The sequence below is a fragment of the Hydra vulgaris genome, chromosome 11 (genome assembly GCF_038396675.1).
Source record: "Hydra vulgaris chromosome 11, alternate assembly HydraT2T_AEP".
Taxonomy (NCBI): domain Eukaryota; kingdom Metazoa; phylum Cnidaria; class Hydrozoa; order Anthoathecata; family Hydridae; genus Hydra; species Hydra vulgaris.
In genome coordinates this window covers 4,431,018-4,457,500 of record NC_088930.1, presented here as the reverse complement: position 1 = coordinate 4,457,500, position 26,483 = coordinate 4,431,018, and the positions used below count along the sequence as shown (strand labels likewise).

Sequence of the window (26,483 nt, the reverse complement as noted above, 5' to 3'; positions counted from 1 at the left end):
AGTGTTAACTAAAACTATCTTGTTAAAATCAACTTGAAATAAAGTTTTTAAATTAAATTAAACTAAAAAAAGAAGCCATTACTAGATTTGGTATAAAGCGATCAACGATCGTAGTCTAATGAAAGGAGATTTGCATTTTTATTGCTAGTTCAAAGATGATAAATTTAGTGAGTCTACAGCTAATATAAATTTGTGAAGGTCACAAAGAATTTTACAAGCTAACTAAAACTATGACAAAAATTTTTTTATCGCCATTTATATAAAAAATATAGATTTAAAAACATATTTGCATTAAAGGCTTTTTACAAAAACAATATATTTTATACTGTAAATATACTTTTAAAAGTAATATATTTTAATGTTTTATAAAATAAAATAAAGCATTTATAAACCTTTGAATAATACTAACTTATTTGTTTGTTGTCTTAAACCAAAATATACCTAGTATTATACCACAAAAGTGGTATAGCCCTGGATAAATCCAAACATCCGAATTCTGAAGATATTTGCCCATCTTTCTAAGAAAATGGCTTCATTCGTTTAAACAAGAGCATTCATTATGCACCAAAGAAATTCGATATGTTATCTTGAAAGTTTTTTTTTTTAATTATTAATCTGAAGACTTGTAACTCAAGTTTTTAGTATAATAGCCGTCACCATTAATAAAAACTCCCGAATTATTTAGAGGATTTCTAGGAAAATGTGTAGCGGTTGGTTATTGAATCCACAAATGCTAACTATTTTGTCAACGTCTTTGTCAAGAGACATTCAAAGGGTACAACATACTTTAAATTGGTACTTGTACTATCAAATGTAATACTTTTAATAAAAAGTTCATATTTCAAAGTCACACTAAAAATGTTTTATGTTTATCACCAAGACATGAAAAAACATCATGGAGTAAACTAGAATTGTAATTTACGATAATGTTCAATGTGATATTGAACTGGTAGAAAGAAGACACAAAATTAATTGAAGAAAGTTATTTGCGCATGGAGAATAAAATACTTTTTGCTTGAAACAGTTGAAACATTAGTAAATAAATAATTTTTAGGTTTTAAAAGGAAAATCATGTTTTGTAAACAACTAATTTTCTTTTCTTCTTGGCTTTTGCAGTAAAACTTTAGATTTTTAAAAAATATTTCTTTTGCTACAGATCTCATAGATAGTGTTAAAAATTGATTCGTTTGGTTAGTACTATTATTAGTGTTTTCTGGATAATAATTATATGAAAAATTATTTCTTTGCTGAGTTTATTTATAGCAATATAAAAAAGTTTTGTTTTTTACAACAAATGATCAAATGTCGGTAGTAGATTCACTAGTATTCGTATTGTTAAGAACTCATTTTTTTCTGTGAATATCTGCAGAAAATAAAAAATTGATGGCACATCATTCACTTTTAAAATGGGCTTATGATAATGATGATCAACACTTGCAATAACTTTTGAGATACAATTGTTGTAGTTTGATTCTAAAAAATATTCAGCAACAATCTATCTTTTACACAATTCAGAGTTTTTATAAGAAAATTTATGAAAGGATTTCGTGCTACTTTTACATATCTAAGAGATCATCTATATGCAGCCCAGGAGTTATCCATTTTATAATGAAATTGACAAAGGAAATATCTAATTTTTATAAAAGCTTCAGCAAGGTAAATCAAGTGATGTTGGAAATTTACTATCTATATTATGTGGTATTGACTGTTTCTGCCCGGCATACCATCAACCGATTAAATATTTAAATGAAAAAATTGGATTCGCTTGGAGTTTTTAAAAAAACTCGATTTTAGACATAATTGCTTGGACATCACGTCCGGACATCGTGATGTCCGAGCAATGATGTCTAATATCTAGTTTTTTTATAAACTCCAAGCAAATGATGAGAAATGATGTATGAGAGTTGCATTTTTAAATTGTGTTTTTATTCTTGTAATATTTTATATTTCATTTCGAAGAATATGTTTTATACATACTGTTATTGTTGAACAATAATAATTGTATTATTATTAATTTTTCCAAAATAATTTAATAAATATATTACTATTAATATTAATAATTTCTTCATTGATGATAAAACTGCGAGCTGTAGCTACAGCGCAGACTAGAGTCTACATTCATCAAATGGCATAAACTACATATACCGCAAAGTTTTTATTTTTGTCTAAGCTCTTTTTTAATCAAAAGATACCTTCCTTTTTTATTTAAAAAATCATTAAAAAAGCATTAAACCCCACCTTCTTATCCACCCCCTTCCCCTCCCTCCCTCATTGCGTGACAATTTGTTGCCGATTTCTAAGCAAATGAAATTGTTACGAAAAACTTACTGCGCTACCATTCAAATTTAGCAAAACTGTTTGAATTATAGAGTTTTTTTTACTTATTGAAAAATAAATGAAAGAAAAGTGAAATCATGTTTTCAAAATAATCTTAAACACTTGCAATTTAGTTAAAATATTTTGAAGCAGAGGTATGTGCGTTTCATATCAAACGTCTACTACTAACTCGATGTTATAATTGTATTAGGCAGAAGTTTGCGTTGGTTTAGACATTTATATTATCTAATTAATGTAAACTTTTGTATAAAGTTAAACTTTATTAAAGATTAACTTTAATGAGGTAATAAACCTGCTGTAAGTTTCCATTGCTGAAAAACCCTAACAATAAGTGCATCAATATATTCAGTGTTTATTGTTTTGAGAATTTCATCATGCAAAATAAATGCACATGCTAGTAATATTTTGCTATATATTTAGCTCAGTAAAATTTGAGGCTAAATAAGTTTGTTTATGCGACACAAAGACCACAAAAAGTGACCAACGGAGCCGTCCAGTCACGTAGACCTGGGAGATGCGAAAATAGAAGTAGACTGTAGATGATGTCATTGGGTGAGAATCTTAAATGAATGTAAAGACTCTTTTGTAGGAGGATGAAAATTTTAGGACTCAGGGATTAGGTGAACAATAACTCACGCTCTAGTCATACTAAACAAATGATAAAACAATGCTCTATGAGTAAACAAGTCAATATCGATCCGCTGGTTCATTAAAGGCAACCATGGCTAAAATTATCGCACCATACAAAAACAATAAAATAAGTGGATAACAAAATATAAAGTAAATGATAAAAAATATAAGTACGAGCAATTAAAAGAAAAAATAGGCTAGTAAATGTGCTACTATATATGGTCTAAACTCTAGATAACAAACTGAAAACTGATAATCACCTGTGTGAGATAAAAGTATATAAATTTTGTTCATGTAACAAATTCATAATATAAAGCTCACAAAGCGCTATAAAACGTGGGTGTAAGAAGTAAAAAAATGTTGGTGCCATGGTAACCAATCAGAATTAAGTAGTGGATAATGGTGATCCCCCTCCTCAGGAATGCACTGCGATCACCAATGACGTTTCGGAGAGCCCGAGACCTGCACTAACGCCACTCGTCAGGGGCGTGTCCTTGCAACAGATCTCACCGCCTGCACTCTACGTCATGCTAGTCAATATTGCAATATAACAGGACTACACTACAAAAGCCAAAAATCCCAATCCCTATCCCAGTTTTTATACAGCTCCAACATTCTTAGAGATCTCATGAGGGTGGTAAGGGATGCGCGTGGTGTGAATATGCGCAAATATGTTAATACATATAAATATCATGCACACTTACATTAAAATAGACAAACGTGTACACATGCATGTATGCGTATGTATAAAAGTAAACAATATAGTGTATAGAAATAAACTAAGGCAAATAGAAAATAGTAATTAATAATTATGAGTAACTTACTGTTTCTTTTATGGCTGAAATGTGTCTTATAAATATAATAAGTAAATACCACTCATAATCATCGAAACTAAGAATGTTTGTCGTTAGTATAAAAGTAGTTGTTGAAAATATGGTAGAAAATGTGGTGACTCCAATAGTATGAGAAATATAAATCTCGCCTGATAAGTAGAGACAAAAGCTATCACACTAAACAGACTCAGATAAATTAAAAAATGATTAGCCAGAGATAAAAAAAAATACAGACATATAATCAGTAGGCAGAGAAAAAAATAAACAGATGAGCCAATAAATGCGATTTTTTACTAATAGCTTATAACCACTGAAAAACGTAACGTTTAAAAACAATATAGTTGACAAAACGACCTAACGAACGTTAGTGAACACTGTATAGTGCAAACCACAACAAACTAACTTAGCGACGTCAGATCAAGAAAACTAGATAGAAACAAAAAAGAAACAAAAAACCTAATGAGATCGTGATATGTCTAAACTTATCTAGCGGTATAGTTCAGTACATACAAACCAAGTATACATTTGTTATAAAAATACGCTAATACGTAATTTTGTGAAAAACTTTTGCGCTGTTATGCTTCTCACAATTATGCGGTCTCATTCACACGTAATAACACAAATCTAAAGAAATATACAAGGATAAGGTCAAAAAAAGAATATGAACAAAAGTATATAATAAAGAACAAATACTTGATAAACTGATTTTAGAGACTGTTGATGTCTACAGGTGTGATGGTGTAGTGCATTAGTATGTACCGTTTGGTCGTCTCGTATGGTCCCGTTATGTTTTCGTTCACTTTCAAATCGGGTGAATAGAAAGCTAAACACACTCACTCCTTGCGCTTATGGGCTAGCACATCAGAGCCAGACGTAAGACCTACAGAATGGATTTCAATTGATTGAATGCACACATTAGTCACCGTAGGCCACAAGCCATCGCTCTTAGTCAAAAGAGCTACTGCCCCGTGCTGGTGTGGAATGATGTGCTATGGAGTGAGATTTTAGATCCGAGCACATAGTCAACGAGCGCTGATCCGACGTGCATTGTGGAGCTTCCGAATGAACGTGTGCGTGAGTGTTAGCGTAGTCATTAGGTTATTGAGCGCCGTAACCACACCCAGCGGGATAGCCTAATGTCCGTTTTGTCGTTGTGGTGTACATTGGAAAAAATTGGAGCTCGGTAAAGTTTGAGGCTAAATAAGTATTTTAGCTATAAAAACAGCTTCAAGTTTCAATTTAAATTTATAATTATGGCTTGTTTTTGTTTTAATATCTTACTATATAAAAAGCCTGATTCATAAATTTAATTTATTAAAGACTAAATTATAATTAAATCAAGTTTAAATTTTGAGACAATAAATGTGTTTAAAATGATTAATGTCATTAAATTAATATAATTAATTAATTGTCAGAACAAGAAAAGTCAGCGCATTCGTTATTTGATTTTTAATAAATTACCAAGCAATCAAAGGTTAAAGATCTTGGCATCAGTGCAAATTCTCCCCCCCCCCCTCCTTTATTTTTAATGATTGATTATGATAGAAAATTTTATTTGGATTAAAAATCATTTAAAAACATAGTTTGAAAGTCGACGGTAAGCACTCTAATCTGACGTTATGAGTACAATATAAATACAACAGAATCCTTCTACTCGTCGTCTTTAGTGTTAATTTTCAAATTTATTTAATGAATCTGACTTTTATTAAATCTAAGATAAATTTCTAATGAAAGTTGAGTGTGAGAATCTAATTGAATCAATGAATAATTATTATCGTACGACGGTTAGTTGTAATCTCACCACTTTTGTATTAACGGCGGTCTAAAACATGTTGTAAGTTTGATGCATTAAAATTTAAAAACTCTTTGTTACATTACATGATAAACAACAACAAAACTATTTAAAAAACTCACTATTTAAAAATCTAATATTATATTAGAAATTTTTTTTTTTATAATTTAATAAATAAATTTGACCCTTTTTAAATATATTTCCTTCTAAGTTTTAAAAGTTTTGATATTATAAATTTCAACTGTTCATTACTTTCCACATGTTTTTTTTTGTAGTTTTAATGTCAGATGGACATTTTTTGAGTTTGAGTGCAGTTTTGTAAAATTATTAGCAGATTTGTAAATAGGACAGATATTGATTTCGTAAAATTAAAAAATAGTTGGGAAATCTATGTTAAGCAGTTGGAAAAATTGAGGTCTCTCCTCATTTTTCTTATTTTTCACATTTCAAGTGCAATCCAAATAAGCCCAACTGCCCTTGGTGTGGCCTTGGAGGTTGATTAAGATCACATATGTCTAAAATAGGAGAAACACATACTACTAAATCTGAAGACGTGCTAACAATGGTTAAAAACGGAAAAAAAAATCTCATTATAACGTGTTTTCGCGTAGCGTATGTAAAGAGATATGTGTGTTTAATTGAAGAGCGAGAAAAAAAAAATTCTTTTCGCTCCGACATGAAATGCTATGTAAATAAGCTCTTAGTAACTAAACTTTTAACGTCTTCTAAAGATTTGATTTAATTTAAAGATAATGGTTAGGTGGTCATAAGTTATTAAAATCTTTTTAAATTGAATTTTTCCAATATTTATTTTTAAAATTTTTCAAAAATTAATTGAATTATTTAGTTAACTATTTTACAGGTAAAAAAAACCACTTTTACAGGTATTACAACTATTTTTTTTACAGGTATTACAACTATACAGGTGTTACAACTATTTTACAGGTAAAAAAAACCACAAAAAAAGTCTTTTAAATGACCGTCCAAATTTTTTGTCAAGTCTATGCGCTAGACGGTCAAAATGACCGTCCTCGCTTTAACTTTTTATTTTCCATACTGGCCTATTATGTGTTTGACTATTTTTTCTTCTGAAATACACAATGACCTGATTTTTAGTTTATTCTGTATTTCAGTATCAGCTCACTAGAAGTTTGAGCGGAAATCCTCCTTAATAATTGCACAGTAACATAAGTGATGTAACGATGTAATGACATAAGTGTTGTAATGATGTAACACTATAGCGTCAAAATAGCACAATTGTTTTCCTGATTATGTCATTTCTAATGCATTTTTTATCTATTTTTGTATTAATTTATAGAATTCACAACAACATTTAGGTCTGGAACATAGTTTTTTGATGTTTTAGTCATGACATTTTTGACATCGTACACACAGCAAACTTAATTATGTATATGCTTGTATAATCATTTACATCATTTATACATATACATAATTATGCTTATTTATGTATACATATTTATGCTTAATTATATAAATATACATACTTATGCTTAATTATGTATATGCTTGTATAAATGAAAATATTCTCATTTGATAAGAGCGTAATCTGGGAACAAAATTGTGCCTACCCCATAAGTTAATAAAAGATATATATTCTATCTTATAAAAGATTTTAAACTAAGCTTTAAGTCTCATCAGATGACCTTTTTAGAGTTCAAAAGTTATGGCCATGCAAAATTTATCAACTCCTCATTTTGAGGAGCAGTTTGCAAGTTAAATGTTTAAAAATAGTTTACAATACTGATTCGCAAAAATCAGATTAAAAAGTTGAAGCATTTTTTACCCTGCTTTTCAGTGTAACCCAAGTCAAATGGCGGTTTTGGTCCTAAGTTTGCTATTCTGTCGTCAGACTCAAAATTCATTCTGTGTACAAAAACACACAAGAAACATGTTTAATTCCATGGATAAGACAGTTCTATGGCAGAGCCAATAAATACATCTTCCAGCAAGATTGAGCTTCAGCACATAGTATAACACACTGGTTTAACAAAAAAAAGATTTTTTTTTTTGCTTTTGATGGGGTTAAGAACTAATAATCCTAAACTCCATCAAAATATTTATCTAAAGGTGTCACGCATGAAGCCAATGAAACTAGTTGAGTTGATGCAGAGACAAGCCCTTCTTTGCTATCCAGCAAAAGGAGGATACTTTAAATATTAGATGTTTTAAAACCGAACTTTAATGCAACTTGCTTTTGATTGTGTAATTATTTTATTAATTATTTTATCTTTTTAATGTTAATGAATAGATTATTATTTTATTATTATTGTTATTTTATATGATTTTATTATTATAGACTACTAATTATTAATTCTATATTGTTAGTTGTATATCTATTTAAAGTTATTTTTTTTTTTATTTAAAAAGAAACAGAAAAAAATAAACATTGAATAATAATTGAATAAAATTAATACCTCAATTAAATTTTTATGCATACCTGCATACAGCGTGCAAAGTTTTCTACCGAGTAACATATTGTGGGCAATATCTTATAGTAATTTTTAATCACTATGGGATGTTAGTATGAAGTGTAGGAAACAAAATAATATAGTATGAAAATATTATTTATATTTGTGAATAATTTATTATTATTATTGCTATATTTACTTGCGCATAAAGGTTTTCTAGTTGTTTTTTAGATTTTATTTTGTGATGGGTAGAGTTAGCGGGGTTAGTTAAGCAATTTTACTAAATCTAACAGGTTTCATAGAGAGTGCATTGGATTTACATTTTTTTACTATTGATAAGATAATTTAACCTGCTAAAACGATTTAATCTGAATGTTCGAATTAAGTGAAATTTTGTAACAAGTGACAAAAAAATTGTGCGACAATAAAAAACACCTGAAAAATGAGAACCACTACATATAATTTGATAAGAATTAGTGCAGTGTAATATGAAGTATATGGTCACACCCAACTCTGAATTAGTGTAGTGTAATATGAAGTAAATGGTCACACCAAACTCTGAATTAGTGCAGTGTAATATGAAGTATATGGTCACACCCAACTCTGGATAAGTCAGATTGGATTACTGGTTAAAGATTTTGTTAGTTTTTGCTACTTATGCCTTATATTTTGTTGGTTTTTGCTACTTATACCTTTTTCAAAATAAAGGTTACATGATTTGCTATTTGAAGCGCGGTTTGAATTGACTAATGCATAGCATAAAAATTTCAACATTTTCCAAAGTATAAAAATACTGCCAAAAAGTATAAAAATACTGCCAAAATGCAAAAAAATTTCCTAAAAAAAGTGCGCAACCTGGCAAACGGACTATCTGTTGGTAAAACCATAAAAAACAAAAAAAAAGTTTCTGTTAAAAGAATTTTTGTTGGCACTTGAAACCTTCTTAAATACACTGAATTTCAAAATAAAGTGAACATTTTTTGACAGTTTTGAGAGTTCGTTCACTAAAGGGTCCAAAATTGGAACAACGGCGACTGATAAAATCTTTGATGTGGTAAAAGACGATGTGAATTTTCGGTTTTATGCTTGGACATAACTGGTTATCATTAAGCAACGCCTTTTGAAATTCTCAATTATTTTAGCAAATCGGCTGAAAGATAAATCCAAAGCAAGCTTTTATAAACAAAGTTGAAATGCTTCATTTATGTGAAGAATATTGGATGAACTAAGTTTGTTTCAGCAAGTTTCTGGATTTACACTTATATTCATATTTTCAACAAACTTCCTGCATTCATTTCACTCAAACAGGCCCCTATAATACGGGCTCAGTTGATTGTGGAGAGTAGCTGGCCTCTTAACAGCTTCTATCAAAGCAGTTTTAAGTATCTTTAAATAATGATTGACAACTCCTTTAAGGAGATGCAATTCCATTGGTAAGATTATTTCTAAAACCAGAAACTTTCAGATCCACTGATAATTGTCTTTCAAATGACATTGCAAATGCATTGAAAAGACTCCAGGCTAGATTTGATTGAGCCTAGTTTTTCCAAGTTTCAAGATTAGGTAAGAAACTTTGATTTGACGCTACTATGTACAAGGGTGCATACTTAAATGGGTTTAAAGACCATAAATTATATTTTTAGCTTTCATATCGCAAGCCTTAATTAGATTAACTCTTTTTGCATTGATCGGTGACTAGATTTGTTCAATGTTGGAGTGAGTTTCATAAATTTTTAAGACAGCTTACTGCTTTCCAAGCAGATCAAATATGCTAACTGTACAAGACAAAAAATAATATTAGTGATTCTCGGAAATTACAAAGACTCTGCGAGTTGCGCTGAACATTTTTGTGCAGGAAACAAAAGGGGTAAGAATTTTTACTCCCTCCTTTGTTTAATTTCAATTCAAAACAAGTGAGACCTGAAACAAAAGGCACAGTTTGTTATTGCCTAGTCAGGGTTAGTCTGCCAAATTGGTTGTTCAAAATTGCAAGAAAAACATCATCTTTAAGAGCAAGCAACCATTGACAAAGAATCAAATGTATATTGCAGCACTTTCCTTTGCTCTTTAAGAAAAGGTTTTTCCCACCAATTTTTTCAGATAAAGTTCAGGAAAACATTCAATCTTAAACAAAAAAGATGCCAGAGCAGCCAAACAAATTGCATCTCAAGTTATTTCCAATAAAGAATTATACCTTGAAGAAACTATTTGACTTGCTAAAACATCTAGCATGCTTCCAATAACAACTACTCCAGATAAATATTTATACTTAAATAATTGTTACATATTTTCTTAGTTTAATATAAAGATAAAACATGTATGTTTTGGTTTAAGGTCAAGGTAGTGCCCAGCCATTATCAAGCGCTCCAAAATTGAACAGTCTTTTTTAAATGCAGTATTAAACATGGTACTATCGAACAACGGGTTAAAGCAGCTGGTAAGAACTTTAAATCAAACATCAAGCAGCAAGATGGTAAAGTCAAATTTTTATAAGAATTCTCTAAGAGCTGGTCAACACTTTAGTGATCTCTTCACCTGCAGTGACTTAAAAGTTACCAACGGGAAAAGAGATTCTGATACATTTTGAGTTGTTTCCTACTGCACTGTTCTATCAAGTCTTGTTAATCATGTTATTCAATCTCGCAAAATTTCTGGAGAAAATTTTGTTAAACTCGGAATTGATGGTGGTAAAGGTTTTCTTAAATTTTTTTTAAGTACAGTTGATACTGTACTTAAAAAAAACAACCACTCACTCAAAGGACTGGCAAAGACACTGGAGTTATGAGATACATTCTTGCCTAATCTGGAAACTTTCGAACACTGGGCTCAATCAAATCTAGCCTTGAGTCTTTTCAATGCGTTTGCAATGTAATTTGAAAGGCAACTATAAGTGGACCTGATAATGTTCAGATTTTGGAAATAATCTTACCGATGGAATTGCGTCTCCTTATTGGAGTTGTCAACCATCTTTTCAATATACTTAAAACTGTTTTATTATAACCTGTAAAGTGGCCTGTTGCCCTCCACATTCAACTGAGCCTGTATCATTAGGGTCAGTTCAAAGAAAATGAATGCAGGAAGCGTCTTAAAAATCTGAATGTGAATCCAGCAACTTGCTAATACAAACTCGGTATCTAAAATATATCACATAATTGAAGCATTCAAAAGTCTCAAATTAGTTGTAAAAGCTTGCTTTGGATTTATCCTTCAGCCGTACTTTGCTAAAAATGTTGAATATTTCAAAAGTGTTAAATAATAATGATTAGTGCAAGCGTAACACCCAAAGTTCACACCGTCTTCTACCATATCAAAGATTTCATAAGTCGCAAAGAGACTGCTCACAAAACTGCTCACAAGACATTTATAAACATTGGTCAAGATATAAACAAAGCAATAATCATCCAGAGTACAAATAAAGATTGTTATGCTGCATTACTGATCTGAAATAAACTAAGTATCTTTAAAGTAAATATCGTTAAAGAACTGCTGCCATAAATTGATTTATTAAATTAGGCAGCAGAATATTATAGTTTACGGTTAATAATAAACATTTTTACCATTTTAACCTATAATTGCTGTTAGTAATTATAATTAATATTGCAAATAAAAAAAAAATGAAGATCATATTAAGCTATTGTGAATGAATTTCTTGTGGAGAAAATTGAAGACCATGTCTTACAATTTAAACAGATGCTATTTGATGGTAATATAATGTAAAAAATAGGGTATATATATAGTTTTTTTTTTTCATTTCATTTTGAAAGTGAATGTATTTAAGAAGGTTTCAAGGGCCAACAAAAATTATTTTAATAGAAGCATTTTTTTTTTGTTTTCTCAACTGAAAGTGCTTTTGCCAGGTTTTGCACCCTTTTTAACCCTTTTTATTTAATATTAAGATTTTTACGCTATGCATAAGCAAATTCAAACCACGCTTCAAATAACAAACCAATATTTTCGTCTATAGAATGAAAATGGTACATGTAGCAGTAAAACATTTATAAAAAATTGTCGATATAATGTAGTAAAACACTCATGTAACCTTTTTTTGAAAATAGTGATCAAATATTACAGTAATCGGTAACAGTTTGAGGTCTAATTAGCAAGAATCTAACAAACTATAAACTAAAACTGTCATAAATCCCTAACCAGTAAACTAATCCAACTAAAATTTCATCCAGAGTTAGGTGTGGTCATATGCTACATTTGCTTGATGTTTTTTCACACCAGAGTTAGGTGTGGTCATATGCTACATTTTACCTAATTTTTATCAAATTATATGTATTAGTTCTCATTCATTAGGTGTTTTTATTGTCGCACAATAAAATCAAAATTTCACTTAATTTGAACTTTCAAATAAAAACTTTTCCGCGGACAAAACTAAAAGATTTTAAAATTTGCATCACAGGGTACCTTGGTACGCTATCCCCCCCTCCCCTCCCATATAAGTGGCGTTCTTGGGTCTGTTAGCTATGCATTATCAGTATTCGTGCTAATCATGAATTAGCGTATTTATAATTTATAAACTTTTTATTTAGTAGACTTTATTACCGTATGAAAAAAAAAAAAAGTTAAATCGTAAGAAAATGTCATAAAAAAAAAAAGTATTATTTTATACAATTAACTTTCAAGTCGGATTTAAAAACTACTAATTTTTAAAATGTGTATTTAGTTTTTTATAATCTTTTTTTGCTAATTTGATCCACAATAGAAAAATTGTATATGCATCTTACTTAACAGCCACCCAACGACCTTTTGATGTGCATTGTATTACCATTCTAATTCCCTAATTTTTATCCATTAGATATTTTGTCATGCAATGCTTAGTTTACAAGATATTTTACTTGCCGACAGTGCTTAACTAGTCTCGCTCTACCCTACTTAATAATAATTTAATTTTTTAACCATCTGCTTTTACTGATAGGGTTAAAATATTTTTTTTAAACGCCAAGTTTCTTTTTAAATGTTTCTTTTTCTTCTGTTCTCTTTTCTTATTTTTGATTTTTTCTCCGTTGTTTCACTTGGGTCAGCTTGTCTCATCAAAAGTAATGCTTGGCTATTAATTTTTTCTTATTTGGGAAATATTCGCTACAAAATTTTTTTGATGAAATTTTTTAACGCCATGATTTTGTTAAAATTTTAAATTTAAACTACCATATAAAATTCATTAGTTTTGCAGAATTAAATGTAGAAAATATAGAAAGTTATAAAAAATATAAAAAATCAGATAAAATTATTGCTTTAAAATTAAATCTTTTTTATAACTTACGCAAAAAATGTTTATAAAACATGGAAAAAAAGTCTTTAAGCAATTTTATTGTTTAGATAATATCTGTATACTTTTGTTTAGGGGTCGTCTACAAATTACGTCACTCAATTTTTTACGTTTAGACACTCTCCCCTTCTCCCCCTTTCCCTTCTCCCTCCTTGTCACAACATCGTAACTCTTTAGTAACAAGTTCCGTATGAGTTGTCACAAAACTACTTACCACTCCCCCTCTAAAGCGTGACGTAATTTATGGACGACCCCTTGCCAAAATAAATATTTCTGATACTATTAAAAAAAAATGAAATAAAAACTAATTGATGATTTTTTTATATATAACTTACTAGAATCTTAAATACTGTAACAACAGTGCAGTAAGCTTAAGTCATAAAGAGTCCTCCAATAGCAGTGTGAGAAGTTCGACTGATAAAATATCGAAAAATGTCAGTGAAGTAAGTTTAACACATAATGAAGAAAGTGGTGTTGCTTTTAAACTTTCTAAAAAAAGTTTACCTATAAAAGAGTTCAAGTCAATTGTTTGGATGATATTTGTTGGTGATGGCATACATAATTTCATGGATGGAGTTGCTTTAGGTGCAGCATTTTCAGATCCTCTTGGTATAACTGGAGGTATCAGCACATCAATAGCAATTTTGCTACATGAAATACCCCACGAGTTGAGTATGTTCAATTTGTTTATATTATACAAAATATGAAATTTATGTATTTTATATAATATATAAAAAATTTTATGTATTGAGTTATTATTCATTTTAAAGCATAACATATATAATTTTATTAAGAAACAATATTATTTTGTTAAGAAATAATTTTTTTCTTTCAGGCGATTTTGCTATTTTGATAACAGCCGGATTATCAATAAAACAAGCTCTGGCTATGCATTTTATTTCTTCAATCACTGCATATGGTGGCGGTTTTTTAGGTGTTTCTCTTGGAACTGATTGGAATGCTGCACCATGGATTTTCTCTATTACTGCTGGTTTATTTCTTTACGTTTCGCTTGTCGACATGGTAGGTTTTTTCTTGTATTTTGTTAATTATTTTTTACTTTAAATAATATAGAAGTCTTAAGGAATAAAAGAAAAGAGTTAACTAAATAAAATTCTCTCTAAACAGAAGTGTACAGTTTTAAAAGTAAAAGTATAAGTAATTTATAAATAGTATAAGTAACTCTACAAAAAGTAGATAGTTAAAAGATTCCATTATATTAGGCAGCCATAAATATTGTTGTTGTATTTATGAAGATAAGTAGATAAGTGTGTAGATAAAATATGTAGGTAAGTCTTAATTGAGTAAAATAAAGTGTAACATTTTTTTATTTTTGTGTTAAGACCCACTCATGGGTGTAGCCAGGATGTAATCGGGGGAGGGGGAACACAGATGCCTCCACCATCACTCTCCGTTTATTTTCCAAATAAAGACTTGTATTTCTTTCAATAAATTTTTAATTTATTTAAAAAATTTATATTGTAGACTAACGACTATAAATTATATATTTTACATAGATCTAAACATTGATTCATCATCAGCTCTTTCTTTTTTTTTTCTTGTCTATACTTGTATCTAATTTGAGATTTATGTCAACATCATCGAAATTTAAAAATAGCTCTTTCAAAGTATTATTCATATGATCTTTGACAATCAGCACTATAATTGGTATAATTGTGTGGTAGGGGATGATTTTAATGCAATATTGTTAATGGGGCAAAAGAGTCTGTCTACTTATTACTTATTGACTTTAACCAATCTAAAATAAGTTTATTTTAGTTACTTAGTCACCAATCTAAAATAAACTTATTATATATATATATATATATATATATATATATATATATATATATATATATATATATATATATATATATATATATATATAATATTTTGTGCTCGTATTACGTAATAAAACCCTTTACAACATGTTTAATTCATAGACTTTAAATTCAAAGTCTTGATACCAAAAAAAAATTAAACTAAAATACAAACGAAGGTATCTGATAGAAGATCTCAATGATGTTATCGCCGGAACCTTTTTTCAAAAACAGCTTGTATCACAATACCAGAAAGAAAAAACGTATAATTTAGATATAGACCTTGTATCATAAAACTTTATTTTATATTGTATAGCTACGTTATCAAAAGTATTCAAAAATATTTTCAATCGAGAAAATTTAGTTCATTTTTGAAGACTGGAAAAGTAATCGACAAATCAAAATTTAGTTAAACAATCCTATTCCAGAGATATGGTGCATGATATGAAATACAAAGTTGATTAAATCTTGTTATACAAAGCGATTCATTTATAATATTATTATTTCTTAAGATGTTTTTGTTTATGGGTTTCAAAATAAATAAATCTTTAAAAATTAAAGTGCAGAAACCGTTTTTCCGCATATAAATGAAACATAGAACATTAAATACATTTAATTCGTATACATTGAGTGTTCTCGTTTCCATAATAAATATTCTAGTATGTGAGAATCGATCTGCGAAATTGATTAAACGCATAGCGTGTTATTGACTATGGTAAAGACGTTAACTTACTTTTGCCTGTACTACTCCAGGTAGTAATAGCATAATTTATATAACTGTGAACAAATGAGTAATATAGTTGTCTTAAACTTTTTTTATTTAATTATATTCTGGCCCAGTATAAAATTCCAGTACTTTTAGACACTTAAGCGCAAATGTAATTAATAAGTTGTATCCCTGTGATATTCTCGTCAAGAAAAACACCTCAAAATGTTGTTACTAAATCTCTTTTTATTTCAACTTGATCAAAAAAATTTGCGGCATATTTGCGGGTAAGGAACGTTTTTTGGAGAGGGGATAAAAGAGAATCCTTTTGTTTTGTTTATGTTTGAGGTTAATTTGTTACTTTTGCACCAATTTGATACTTTTTGCAGCTCATCATTCATAGTCAAAAAATGTTGGCAAGTATTATTACGTCAATGGCAAATATTAATAACGTTTCAACAAAAAGTTCGGATTTGGTCAATTATTAGTTAAGAATGAAATCCAGATAAACGTTTAGAACAAACGTCCATAAAACGTCTATATTCAAACGTATTTTAGGATTATCATAGGATTATTACGTATTTTAGGATTATTATTGGATTATTAAACGTATACAAAGCGTTTAGATTTTATCTAATTTACGTCTAAATCTAGTCTAATTAACATATATATATAAAGCGTTTGAATTTAGTCTTAGTAAACGTATTATAAACTTTTAGATCTTGTCTAATAGTTTCTTTGATTTAGTTAACTGAATTTCAATTTATTTAAGTTTTGAAACTAATATAAATTAAAATTGCGTTAAACTTTTTAACTTTACATAAGTAAAAAGAGCTATATAGGTCTTGAAATTTATAAATAAGATATGGTTATAAAAGTAATGAAGTTCATAAATAAGATGTAGTTATAAAAGACCGGGTCATTTTTTTAATATTTTTTATAACTATTATAATATGTTTATATATAAGTAAGTTATATATATATATAAGTTTTATACTATACTACTTATACTATACTTTTATTTTATAACACTATATATAAAGTTATAAACTTGTATAAAACGTTTTCATATAGTGGGGATTTAGAAAAAAAATGTTTGAGCACTATACTTGTTTATGTTTTAATAATTAAAAAAAATTAAAAGATCAAGCTTTTTGCAGTGGAAATTTTATAGTAACAATTTCTATCAAATATTTTTTAAATTTAATCTCATTAACGGGAAATAAAAGTTTACGTTAAGATTAAGTCAAAGATTACAAGTAAAATTATTTAACTCATAAAAAATTTTTATGGATCACTGGTTTATGCATTATTAAAAATCTTCCTAGAATACCGTCTACCGCTTGTTCATTATGCACTAGTTTGTGCAGCATCACTTTCTACATTCTTATCCTGATCGTCTGATTTCGTAACCTGATTTGTAACTGCAAAAAACTAGGGTAAAATAGCTAGCATTTTAAATGTACATTCATAAATCGAAAGTGAAATTACACAGAACAACTTTACATATAAAGGATTTTCTCAATGGAAGTTTTCCAAAATTTCCTGTACCAGCCATGTTTATTTTTGACATTAAAAAATTAACAATGTTGTATATACTCTATTGTGCATAATTCTCTCAAGTATCTTAGAGAATGTAGAAAGTATTGATATTGGTCTGTAATTGCCTATTTCACTTGTATCTCCTGATTTAAAAATAGGTTTTACTTTCGCAGTTTTCAGTTTTTCAGGAAAGATACCTTCCTTTAAGGAGTGTTTAAATATTTTAAATAAAAGAACTTTAAGCTTGTTATGGCAGTTAATTATAATGTTGCTATAATTTTGTTACATTTGCTTAAGAAAATTGGTAAGCTCAGCTTACCAATTTTCTTTAGCAAATGTAACCGAATTAAGCTAAAATGTATCTAAAATAAAAAAATGAATGTTTAGTTATTAAACCTCTTGATTATTGCAGAGATGAATACTAACTGTTACACGATCATACTAGCGTTTACAAAATGAATTTAAACTGTTTATAAAACTTAAGAAAAAAGGTCTTGCAGCAAGACTTTCATAATGAGAGACCAACAACTATTTTTTAACTGTGTCAATGTTGCCATCAATTACTTCTAAAACATCGGAGTCCATTGATTTGTTGGCATTTGAGAAGGTAGTTTAGTAAGGTAGATTAGTAACTTCCATGAATTAAAATGGCGCATCCGACACTCGTTTATTATTTATTTATCAGTTGTTTTGCTTTCAGTTGTTGTAAGGAATTACGTTTCAGTTCTTGTAAGATTACGTTCGTGGTTATTGTAACGAGCGGACGTGTTTTTGCAAGTTGAAAATTTACAAAGAAAAAAAATATATATATATATAATATCTTAGGACAAAAAAATGTTTTATATATATTAACAAAAAACTTTTAAATTAATAGTGGTAATAAATATTATTGATATTATGGCAGTTACACTTGTGGAAATTAAAAAAATGATAAAAGACTTGTTTACAAACTACAAAGTAGAGACGGAAGCTGCGCTAAAGCAACAAGAAAGCAACTTTATAAGTATCGTTAGAGCAAACACTAAAATCTTAAACGAAAGATTAGACAAAGTAGAAAAAAATATTTTAGAGAACGCTTACAAAGTATCAACACTGGCAACAGAAGTTGAAGAAATAAAGGTTAGTCTAAGTTTTCATGAGGACCTAATTGAAAAAAAAATAAAAAATGCGTTAGATTTTTTCATAAAAATTAAATCTAACCATAATGAAATACAAAATAACAACACTGACCTAAAAAAAATTAACAGTAAACTAAGAGAAATTGAAGATAGAAGAAGGAGGAAAAATCTAAGAGTTGACGGAGTTAAAGAAGATGATAATGAAACCTGGCTGGAAAGGGAACAAAAAGTAAAAGAAATATTTAATGAATACTTAGGTGTAGAAAATGTAAAAATTGAAAGAGCACATAGAGCTGCTAAAAAAGGTGTAAAAGAGAACAGAACAATTGTTCTGAAATTATTGGACTGTAAAGATAAGGAGGAAATTTTAAGAAATGCCTCAAAGTTAAAAGGAAAAAATATATATATTAACGAAGATTACTGCATTGAGACGAATAAAATAAGAAAGGAATTGCGTGAAAAAATAAAAATTGAAAGAAAATCGGGAAAATTTGCTTACATATCATACGACAAGCTTTTTGTACGCGAGTAGAAGACAAATAAAAAGTAATTTTTTACTTATTTTATTTACGGTTTATTTAATTTTTATTTATTTTTTGAATATTTTTATTGATAATATATCAATAACGAAACCCTTTAAAATGAATCCGAAAAAGTTCGAATACGAAAGTCTTTTTGAAAACATTTCAGATAAGGTTTATAAAATAAATGATCAAAACACTTTTGATAAATATGACCTTCACAAAAACTTTATTGATAACTTTTCATTAATGAATATGGAAACACCTTACATGTTTCCAGATGAAATAAATAAGTATTTAAAAGATGTTAAACCTTATGAGAGTCTTTCTCTTGTTCATCTTATATTAGAAGTGCTAAAGCAAATTTTGAAAACTTTAAAATATTCTTAGAGGAAAGCAATTTTATTTTAAATATTATTTGTTTAAGCGAAACATGGTTAACTGATGACGAATTTAACCAAAGCACGCTTTTTCAATTAAATAACTATGAAGGAGTGCATTTGCAGAGGATATCGAAAAAAAGAGGCGGGGGTGTTGTAATTTACATAAAAAATAGTTTGCGGTATAAATTACGAAACGACCTATGCATATCTGATTACGATAGGGAATTTGTTTCTATTGAAATCATTAACAATGACTCTAAAAATACCTTAATATCATGCTGTTATAAACCGCCACAAACATCAACATAAATATTCTCAAATCATCTTCAAAATATTATTTTGAAAAGCTTACAAGAAAAAAAAAAATTAGTTTTCCTAAAAGATTTTAATCTTAATGCTCTAAATTATGAAAATAATAAAGAAACACAAAGTTTTTACAATAATTTATTTCGATTTGGTGTAGTTCCTTTTATAAATAAACCAACCCGAATTACAAAAAATTCGGCAACACTAATAGATAATATACTAACAAATTCTTTATTTGAAATCTCCTTAAAGAAAGGAGTAATTAAAACATCTATATCGGAACACTTTCCGATATTTATTTCAATAAAACCTCAAATAAAATTAAAATAAATAAATGAAAAAACAATCACAAGGCGGCATTTTTCTTAGGATAGCCAGGTTAACTTTAAAAGTGAGATAGCCAATATTGACTGGTCAAATTTAGAATCCTCAAATGATACCAATTTAATGTATAGTACGTTTATAGATATTTTTTTATTTCTTTATGATAAACACTTCCCCAAAGCAGTAAAAACAATTAAATTTAAAGACATAAATTCACCTTGGTTGAGTAAAGGTCTTAAAAAATCATCTAAGCGGAAACAACGATTATATATAAAGTACCTTTAAAAAAATACGATAAATCAAAATCGGAAAAAACAAGAGTTATGCAAGTCTCTTTGAGAAAATTAAAAAAACTGCTAAAGCTTATTATTAAAATAAACAACTTGAAAAGTGTCAAACAGATTCTAGGAAAACATGGCAATTATTAAATGAAATTATTGGTAAAGCAAAAATTAACAAACCGTGCTTTCCAACAACTATAAAAATCAACCACAAAACAATTGATGATGAAAACGTCATTGCAAATGAGTTTAACAACTTCTTTGTTAATATAGGATCTAAACTTGCATTCCAAGTTCCTAATGTAAATAAATCTTTTGATAAACATTTAGATCGTAATAAAAATGAAGTGAATAACGAAAAACTAACCATGTTAGAATTTAACAATGCTTTTAAAAGCCTAAAAAGAAACAAAGCTACCGGAATCGACGATATCAATAGCAACATTATAATTAACTGCCAAAACGAGCTTAAAGTTCTTTTATTTAAAATATTTAAAAACTCCTTAAAGGAAGGTATCTTTCTTGAAAAACTGAAAACTGCGAAAGTAAAACCTATTTTTAAATCAGGAGATACAAGTGAAATAGGCAATTACAGACCAATATCAATACTTTCTACATTCTCTAAGATACTTGAGAGAATTATGCACAATAGAGTATATACTTTTTTTAAAGAAAATAATTTTATTTACTCCAAGCAATTCGGCTTTCAAAAAAATACATCAACTGAACACGCAATCCTTCACCTAGTTGATTAAATAAAAAACTCTTTTACAAACGGAGAAGTTACATTAGGTGTATTCATAGATCTCTCTAAGGCTTTTGATACAGTCGACCACAAAATATTGTTATCAAAGCTTAACATGTATGGCATAAGGGGTTGAACGAACAAATGGATAGAAAACTACTTGGATAAACGTGTGCAATCTATACACTATGGAGATAATAAACTCTCTAATCCTTCTCTATTAAAGTGTGGTGTTCCTCAGGGTTCAATACTTAGGCCTTTGCTTTTTTTAATCTATGTTAACGATCTCTATCAGGCATCAAAAAGAATTTTAACTATAATGTTTGCTGATGATAGCAACTTTTTTATCTCCGGAAAAATTATAAACGAACTGTGCGTAGAAATGAATCAAGAATTAGAAAAAATTTCTGGATGGTTTAGGGCATATAAACTTTCTATTGACTCAAGTAAAACGAAGTTTTGTTTATTTCATCCTTCTTATAAAAAAAAAGTCAAATCTTCTCTTACAAAATTCTTTATTGAAAATAGAGAAATAAGTAGGGATAATGTTACTAAATTTTTAGGTGTTTTTATTGACGAAAATCTAAATTGGAATAAACATATCGCCTATTTAGGTAGTAAAATATCTAAAAGTATCGGAATAATATACCGATCACGCCATTTATTGAAAAAGCCGCTACTCAAACAAATCTACTATAGCTTTGTTCAAAGTTATTTAAATTACGGTAATACAGCATGGGGTAGTACCTATAAAAGCAAACTAGAACCTCTCTATCGTAAACAAAAGCATGCTATACGAGTAATTAATTTTAAAAATAAAAAAGAACACACAAAGCCTCTTTTTGAACAGATGTCTTTACTAACATTGTTTGAACTAAATATATATAATGTTCTAAGTCTTATGTATAATAGTAAAATGCAAAAAACTCCTTCAATTTTCTATAGTCTTTATAAACAAAAGCCAGAGTATAAATACCTGTTGCGCACAAATAGTACCCTTTTAGAGCCTTCATGCAAAACTAAGCTTGAGCAATTTAAAATTACTTATCGTGCACCTCATATCTGGAATAAGTTTTTATTACTTAATCAAAACCTTGAAAACTTAAATGGCTTTAAAAAAACTATTAAAAAGAGTATTTTAAAGTATAAAATTTACTTACTGATTTTTTTTAAATTTGTTCACTGCTAGCTTCTTATATAAACTCTTTTTTTTTTATTTACTTTAATATTTCAAACATTGCGTTAGCAATAAACGTGGTAATATTAGTTATCTTACATGTAACAATTTTTACGTTAAATGTAACAATTTAACGTAAAAATTTTTTAAATATTTTTATTTTTCTATACGTATATATATATATATATATATATATATATATATATATATATATATATATATATATATATATATATATATATATATATATGACAATGTTAAGCGGTTCTTGATGATAAGACCTTTTGGTCTTCTGCAAGTTTCACGCGTTCTTCTTACAGTTCGTATTACAGAAGTTTGTTTATTATTTATGTTTGTGATTTTTTTTATATTTATATGTATATTCAATCTTAACGAATCTTTATTATGTAATCACGAAAATGTATACTTTGGAACAAAAATAAATAAAAAATAAAAAATGAAAAATAAAAATAGGAAGTGAATCTTGAAAACGCATTTAATTATTTAACCAATAAAAAATAATTTTTTAATAAGTTTGTTATTTCGTCTTAGATATGCCTATTTAAACCGCGTGACTTAAGCTGTTATGTGAGTCTTGTGACCGATGGCTATATTACTATATTATAATATAATAAACGTTTATTAAACGTCGATCAAAAGTTTAGAATTTCGGACTTATATTAGTCAATAATGTAAACGTTTGATCGATATTTAATAAACGTATATATTAAAAGATTTAAAGCGTAGATTTTAAATCAAAAAATGTTTACGTTTAATTAAGGTCGATTAAAAGTTTACAATATTGACTAATGTAAGTCGATATTTTAAATGTTATGTCGACGTTTAGTAAACGTATATATAAAAAAGTTTGAAATATACATGTCATATCAAGCGTCGATTTTTAGTCAACAATAGTTCGCTAAACGTTTTATCCATTTTTTGACCGATTTTGACTAAATAATAACCAATTCTGAACCGATATGTGTTTACTGGGATTTACGTAAATCAAGAACAAAAGACCCTAAAATAGATTCTTGCAAAACACCACAAGATATTTTTACAATTTTTTTTTTATATATATCATTATAATAGACAAATTGTTTTCGATTTGATAAATAGCTACGAAACCATTGTAATACTCAGCTATTTATTTAGTAATGTTAAAGTTTATAGAGCAAAATATCGTGATCTATAGTATCAAACGCTTTAGATAGATCAATAAAGATGCCTAATTGAGAATTTTTAAAAGAATTGGAGAATTTGCGTACAAATTGAATAATTTCATGTTCAGTTGAGTTACTTTTTTAAAGCCAAATTAATTTTTGCATAATAAATTTTTGTTATTGAATTAATTGAGCATTCTAATTTACATAATTTTTTTAAAATTTGTAAGAAGGTACAACGGGCTAAGAAAGAGCGGTAAATACTAATGTTAGTTCTGTCACCTTCTTTACAAATTGGAATAATTTTAGCAATTTTTAATCGATCAGAAAATATTCCTTGATCAATGCATACTTTAAAAACTTTAAATTGAATAACTTTTAATTGTTCATAACACTCTATAATTATGATTCCATTAATTTCATTAGTTCCTACTCCTTTGTTTTTTTAAAGAGATTTGCAGGCTATTCAAGCTTTTCAAAGGATAGATCAGAAAATAACTCATTAGAATAATTGCACTTTTCCGTAGGTACTAACTAATTACTTAATAAGGCTTTGGTGTTAGGATTTTTTTAAATATGTTTTGGACCAATTTTGATAAAGAATTTGTCAAATTCTTAAGCTATAATACTTGGATCATATATGCTTTTGTTACCAACTTTAATCATCTGGGGTAAGGAGTTTGAGCAAGGTTTTTGTCTTCCAGTGATTTCTTTAATTGTTTCCGCTGTTTTCTTTAATTAAGTCCGCTGGGAGTTGTTTTACGCTTTATCAAGAAGTTTTGAGTAGTAATTTTTTTTAACTTTTTCAAACAAATATTTGTAGCCTTTGTATGTTTTTTCAGGCGCGATTTTCCAGGTTTTTTTTGTTTTTAAATATTTTATGTATAATTTTTGTATTATTTTGGATAGTACTTTAAAACCCTTAGTAATCCAAGGTGAATTTAAGTTTTTTGGGCTTAAAATATTTTTTAAAGTCTTTTCACAAATAGGAAAACTAGCATAAACAGAAAAAAATGTTTAAAAAAAATTTTCGTAAATAATGTTTGCATTGCTACTTGAGTCTATTTACTTTCAATTCCAATTGTTATTGCAATGGAAGCAATAACAATAACGTTAATATAATTGTTATAGATAATAACTGTTATTGCATATTATAATATATAGTATGTATATATATATATATATATATATATATATATATATATATATATATATATATATATATATATATATATAATATGATCTTTTATAACATATGTATATGCTTTTATTAGGTTTTTATATGTTTTAGATTTTTTTTATAGTTACCTCAAATACTTCATAACGAATTATTTAAATCGAGACCATTATCTACGGCAATCCTTGCTTTAATTGGTATGCTCTTTGGTTTTGGCATTATGTTTTGTTTGGCTGCGTTTGAAGAATCTATCCTTGAAGGCTTATAAAAATGCAACTAAAGACTCTTTAATGAAGATATTTTCTAAATCCGCCTCAAATTTTTTCCGCCTCAAATTTTTAAAACATTCACGTGTTAACTTTTCATAGAAAACACTACTTTTGTACTACCACTACTTTTGTACCACTAAGCTCTTAGTTTGTTTTCTTCGTAAACGCGCGTAACATTTTTGCGGGTGTAGATCGTGACCATCCATGACGATCTTTTACTACTAAAAACTTGTTATGTTAAGGAGAAAAAATATGTGCTGTTGTTTTGAAGCCATTAAATAAATAAAAAACTTGCCATATTGTACTTGTATGTAATAATAAGATACCACGCAAAAAACTGTAATATTTATTTAAAGTAAAATTTTTAGTAATGTTTATTAGTCAATTATACACTCGTTATAAAATTTTAAATTTTGTTTTCTTGTTTAGGTACTTTGAATAAATTAGAAGTTTAAAAAAAAACTTTATGTTTTTAAAATTTTGTTTAATTGAAGTACATAAATATATTTTTTAATCAATATATTAACTGTTAAAGGATATTTTCCGAACCTTTATTTTCCTTTATATACATGTAAACAATTTTTTTATTTGATTGTAAATTATATAATTGCATAAATATTATATTGTTTTCACAATAATTTTACTTAAAATGTTATTTTCTAAATATATATTAATTGCGAATGACCAAAAAAATTGGTTTAAGTAAAAATGATTCAAATGGCTTTTATCTATAATTTAAAATGGCTTTAATCTATAATTTAATTTAATTACAATTTGGTATAAAACCTTTACTACTGTTAAAAACATTAGTCGTCTTGTATAGTCTGACACCAATACCCTAGATGACTATCTAAATTTAATTGGACAGCTGCTATAAGAACTTAAACGGATTAGATGCTCTTGGTTGCAGATTTTCCGAGAGGTTATAGTCGTGGCTGTAGTTGTTTGAATTCGAAACTGAACTTGCTACTTAAAAAGAAAACGTTATGCGGAGGACTTTCACGATAAGGTACCATGATGAGGTACCTATTTCTACGAAAGGCAAAAAAAAGAATTCGAAATGAACGTTTTTAATGTTTGTTTGAATACTCATATTCAGCAGATTGACTCAAGGTTTGAGGTTAGCAGAATGGTTGACTATATGTTTTCATTTAACTGGTTAGATAACCATTATCTTTCCATTCAAGAAAACAAAGCGAGCTTGCTTGCACTGTTTTATCCGAGAGATGTGAAAAAAAGAAGATCTCATTAAAAAAGTTTTCAGCATTAACATTACCCACAAAGTAATTTTCAAGCAAGGAAATCTACTACAGTTACACAACCAAATCTGTGAGAAAATGCCTCAACCCTTTTTTCCGTACATTTATATAATGCACTGGATTTTCAATTCTACTTAAGCTACCTGTGTAAATTGCTGAGAGTGAACAATCGTTCAGTAATTTAAAAATTGTAAAAAGAAAACTCTCCGTTCAAAAATGGATAATCTTTTGATCATTTTGCTTGAAGAGGATTAGGCAAGAAAGGTGAGTAACGGCAATCTCATTGATATTTGGGCGGGCTGAAAGCTCAAAATGTTTACTTTTAAGCACCTTATTCACCTTAATGTTAATAATATATTTGTTGATTGTCCTTACCTTTATTGGTTTAAAACTAATAAC

The 26,483-nt window shown here is 28.2% G+C and overlaps 1 protein-coding gene across 1 annotated transcript in view; it reads left to right on the top strand.

The window, feature by feature from the left end:
• The window catches only part of LOC101238016 (zinc transporter ZIP10), a 97,911-nt gene extending 72,443 nt beyond the window's left edge, over positions 1-25,468 (top strand). The window contains exons 8-10 of the mRNA XM_065809842.1: positions 13,632-13,965; positions 14,129-14,316; positions 24,684-25,468. Of these exons, the coding sequence (XP_065665914.1) occupies positions 13,632-13,965; positions 14,129-14,316; positions 24,684-24,824 (663 nt within the window). The 3' untranslated portion in view covers positions 24,825-25,468. The remainder of the gene's footprint in view (positions 1-13,631; positions 13,966-14,128; positions 14,317-24,683) is intronic.
• The last annotated feature ends 1,015 nt before the right edge of the window (positions 25,469-26,483 follow it).